The sequence below is a fragment of the Vigna radiata genome, chromosome 8, assembly GCF_000741045.1.
Source record: "Vigna radiata var. radiata cultivar VC1973A chromosome 8, Vradiata_ver6, whole genome shotgun sequence".
Lineage (NCBI taxonomy): Eukaryota > Viridiplantae > Streptophyta > Magnoliopsida > Fabales > Fabaceae > Vigna > Vigna radiata.
The window spans coordinates 28,289,240-28,294,144 of record NC_028358.1 but is presented as its reverse complement, the minus strand read 5'-3'; the positions used below and the strand labels follow the sequence as shown (position 1 = coordinate 28,294,144).

Below are 4,905 nucleotides of genomic sequence, written 5' to 3'. Positions count from 1 at the left end.
CAACATAGTTTAACATTAAACATTCAATTACCACAACCAATCGCATAACTTACAAATATCAAACATCAACAGGATCTAAATTCCATTGCAAATAGGCGTTTTCGTCCTTAATAAAAGTAACCTGGTTCGAATAACAGAGAATGAGATGGCTTATTCATCCAAGCCCAAAGCTACACCAAACCTCCACCTCGCTAAACGGAGCAGGGAGTCCTTCCTTAGCACTGTCACCTCCTCACACCAACGTCGACGAACCACGAAGCCTCCACCAACCACCAAACCCACGTCCCACCACGATTCAACTCTAATGAAGCCTCCTACCCACCACATCGCGATTAAACCAGAAAACAATTCTACAAGACATTGGTCAGATTGGGGGAAAACACACAAATTGAAAAATGCTTTCGTGCAAGGAATTGACAGAAAATGAAAAGGCAAATTCCCACCACATCGTCATAAGATGACTGCAAAACACTCCTCCAACGGTTTTCTGTCCAAGATTGATGCAAAGTGTTTTGAGCAAGTGTTTCGTGCAATGGAGAAGAGTTTAGTGTTTTTGTTTTCACCTTGGAGACGGGACGAATATTAGGTCTTAGTGGAAAATGAATTCCAGAAAGGGAATATCGTGATTTGAGGAAAAATTGATTGAAAACATTATCGAAAACTCTTAGATCGTTGGTATTTTATTTCAACATCGCATTACATAACACTCTAAGATCATCGGTAAATTTCTACCAATAAAACAAGCTTTTCCTCTAATATCATATCAATTCAGTTGGTTTAAAAATAAGTATAGCTTGATTCAAAAATCATAATTCAATTTGAGCAAAATAATTTATTGAAATAAGATAAAAATATTTTAAATTCAAATCACTTTTGACGAATTTCGTTTTTTTTAAACACCTTATGTAAATCCTTGTTGAATGGAAAGTAGTTGCGATGTGGAACTCCCAAAATTTGCATTTGGAAATTTTGTAATTTAAATATACCAGAAAATAATTATAATTAAAAAGAAAAAAATAGCTCTTATATAACGAGCGATATATACTTTAGAAAATAAAATGCAATAATAATGATTAATTTTTAACTCAGTAACTATTCAAATTAACATATATTACAGTACTAATTTGTTCTTCGCATGATTAATAACCGTACGTAACATCATCGTATGAGCTACTTCCAACTAAAGACATAGTGTAAAGTGTCCAAGTAGGACAGAGTTTTAGTATATGAAATATTAGACTTAAAGAATATTTTTTTCAATTGTCTTTTGATAAGATTGATGCAACATGAAAATTAAAAAAAAAAATTATGGAATAAACTTACTCCGTTCTAAAATTTAATCAATTCGAAATATTTTTAGCTCTTTAATGATCAATTTCTAAAAATTACTGAAGATTGAGGGTGAAAAATGGAAAAGAAGAAACAGATAAGAGCTTGTATGTGGTCGCAAGATAGAAAAAAATCGGGTGAGGGTGATGTTTATCCTTCCCTTTCTTTTAGTTGCTTTACTTTATTATTATTTTATTATAATAAATAATTATAATAATATGATTGACACTTGTCATACACCCTCCCTTTCAACGGTCAAATACTCCTTTTCCATCTTCACACTTTTACTGTATGCTCCTTTTTTTTATTTTTTAAATTTATGTTTGACCCCACATCAGCTGAAATACCAAAAACAACACATTGGTAACTTAGTTCAACACAGCATCACTGGACAGAACATACATACACGTACATAAGCGTGGCAGCAATAACGTTACATTTTGAAAAAGTTTACAAGGCTTAGTGGTGCTGCTACTGCTTGTCTCAAATGACTGTGTGCTTCTAAGAAATAAAACACTAGTGAAATAAAAAACATGGGATACCCCAAAATTAGTTGGAGTCTAGAGTTGACCAAATGAGTGTGCAAGATACGCCAGTGCTCCTACAAGGGGTGAGTTAATGTATGTGGCTGGCTCTGATTGCTCATAATCCGACCGCTCATCTGGGAACCTATCATGTTGGTCCGGTCCACCCACAATCGCCCCCACCAGAATGTTTGGGTTGGGAGATTGTGAATTCATCACACTGAAGCCTGCACGACATTGGATCTTTCCAGGGTGTATACCGATGGACGGTAGAGATGAACCCCTGTGGTGTATCCTTCTTGGGTATCTTGGACCATACCCCACCATGTACGACATCTTTAAGGGGTTGTCTCCAAGCAAGTAATCCACCTGCACATAGAATAATTAAAATAATCAACTGCAAATGACTATGGCAGATAAATATGCTGCAAGTTACGTTTTTTTTTATCTTTTTCTCCAACCTGTTTCTTAGCTATTGACCGGAGTCTCTTTGGTGTTACTGCGATTCCGCCGCAGTTAACAACCGTATGAGCTGAGGTCAAGTATTTGGCATATGTTAACAGCAGGAAGGAGGTGGATGTGACATACTGCATGTTGCTATCACTCATCTTAAAAAGAAGCCCACCTAGTATAACAAGAAAGTAACCGTTACAATTTGGACCACTTGGACACAGTTTCCACTGGTAGCGAGTAAAATTAACTTCACCTGGGGTATACTGGGTGGAAGAGAAAGATGTCCCAGGAATTAGAGAACAGACGAAATTGTCCGCATGCCCCTTGTAATCATGGAGGGATTGTACCCTTTGAACCAGGAATTCCTAAATCCAGGAAAACAAAACTGTAAATTTTAAATCATTATGTTTCTAGTTTTGTTTGCAGCATAGTGAAGAATACATTACATAATACATGTGATGAGATATAGACCTTGGAGAGAAGTATTCTTGCTCCGGCATGCTTGTTATCCCACCCAAAGGTGTTGTCAAACTCTGCAGCCCCAAGGATCTGGCCATTAACTTTAATGTAGTTTAGGTACATTGGATTCTTGGTAGCCTTGTGCAGCCAGGCAGCACCCCACAACAGCTCATCCTACCATATCATTCACCAAAAGAATTTGAGTAATGAGTATGTCTCCTCTTGCTAAACTGAACATCCCTTAAGAATCTGGAACAGTTGAAAGGTTACCTGATAACCAGAGTAAGAGCAATAGAAGGGGCACACAAAGGGTTTCAAGGCATTGCTGTAGGATCCTCTGTATTTATCAGCAAACTGGAATACCTAAACCCACAAACAAAATACATACAGTCTTCAGATTTAGTGGAGAGCAATTTTCTCTTCCGAAAATTGCTTCTGAAAACTGAACCGAAGGCTTACCCTGATGGCCCTTCTAGCTAAAACTTTTGAGTATGTGGGGTCAGTTCTTCTAAAAACCAGAGAAGCAGCTGCAAGAGCTGCAGCAGTTTCCGCGGCAACTTCTGAACCAGGTGTGTTTGCATCTATTTTGAACACACTTCTTGGAGTGTCCATGTCCTCTGGTCTCTCCCAACAAGAATGGTCCTTCTTAGCATCCCCCACCTGCAAAGCCAATCCAAACCAAGATAAGAATTTAAGTCTCCCATTCTCTCCCTAAAGAAGACTGACTCCATTTTTATAAGAAAATAAAAAGGCAATATACACAAGAGTTAAATGAATGAACTTTCAAAACGGTATACATGACTTCTTGATTTTAGCAAGAGTGTGCAACTGACCTGAACATAAATGGTATTGGGATGTGCAGTAGCTTTGAGAAGATAATCAGTGGCCCAGCGAATGGCCACTCTGGCATTCTGCAACTCACCTTTCATAAGCCCACCAAACTCAATAACGCTCCATGAGAGCATGGTGGTGGTGAAGGCCATGGGGAAGCCAAATTTGACGTTGTCCCCAGCATCATAGTACCCTCCAACCAAATCAACCTGCATTCATATTAACTCTAAAATAAGCAATCAAATACACAAAAAAACACGGCAATGTGAGAGTTGGCACGACTATAAGATGGTTAGATGTACACATACACGCATGGCGGCGCCATCAGAAAGACCAGAGTCCCTCCTCCAAGACATTCTCTGGTTAGGAGGGAGCTTCCCTGACCTCTGGCCTTCAAAGAAGAGAATGGATTTGGTGAGAGCATCTCTGTAGTCATGAGTGGCAAAACGAGGGTGGCGGTGGTGAATGGGGTGATTGTAATGGAGTGGAGAGGCATTGGCATGTAGCAGAAAAACAGAGAGAAGGGAAAGCAGAATGGGGAGAGAAAGGGAGAAAGTCATTTTGAACAAGTAATGTGAAACGACCAAACAGTAACCAGCAGTTCACACCTTGAAGAGTGTGTGTTGTTTCGACGCTCAATCTCTGATTTTTATAAAGCAAAAGCTGCTGCGGCCTCTCTAAGGCCCTGCTTCGTTACAATACAACAATAATTAGGTCCACATCCTACTCCTACACTCTTATGTTTTGCCTTTTGTTTTATTTTCATATTTTCAACACTGGTTTCTTTCTCACTTTGACGGGAAAGCTTCAACTTAGCTTTTTATTGCAGTTAAGTTTTAATTTTTAAAAGATTGATTTAAGTTCTTTAACAAAATATATTTTCGTTAATTCGTGGTTTTTCTTAATTTGTAATTTTTTAAATTCTTTTACAAAGTTCGTGTGATGTAACACGTAATATTAATAAGACAATGTCCGTATCACTTTTAAGTTTTAAGTGTCATTATACTGTACTAATTTAGGTTTTTTTTATATGTTTTTTCTACCTTCTTATTTATCTTCTTATTTATATTACAGTTCATTGTTTATATAAATATTATTAATTAGTTTTAATTTTATAAAAAAATATAGATTAATAATATCATAGTTTAGAAAATATTTATATTTAATTAGTTTCAATTTTATAAAAAACATAAATTAATAATATACAATAATATATAATGCAAGTCATTTTTAATAAAATTATCATTATAATATTTATGTAAATAATAAATCTATCTTTAACTTAGAAATGAACAATATTACTTTATTT

The 4,905-nt window shown here is 36.4% G+C and overlaps 1 protein-coding gene across 1 annotated transcript; it reads right to left on the bottom strand.

The window, feature by feature from the left end:
• Positions 1–1,665: 1,665 nt before the first annotated feature.
• On the bottom strand, positions 1,666–4,284 carry LOC106772607 (endoglucanase 17). The gene is made up of 8 exons (XM_014659117.2): positions 3,905–4,284; positions 3,599–3,805; positions 3,225–3,425; positions 3,036–3,128; positions 2,778–2,939; positions 2,560–2,671; positions 2,315–2,478; positions 1,666–2,222 (listed from the first exon to the last, which is right to left on the bottom strand). The coding sequence occupies exons 1-8, from the start codon at positions 4,154–4,156 to the stop codon at positions 1,890–1,892; spliced, it is 1,524 nt and encodes a 507-aa protein (XP_014514603.1). The 5' UTR covers positions 4,157–4,284; the 3' UTR covers positions 1,666–1,889.
• Positions 4,285–4,905: the final 621 nt, after the last annotated feature.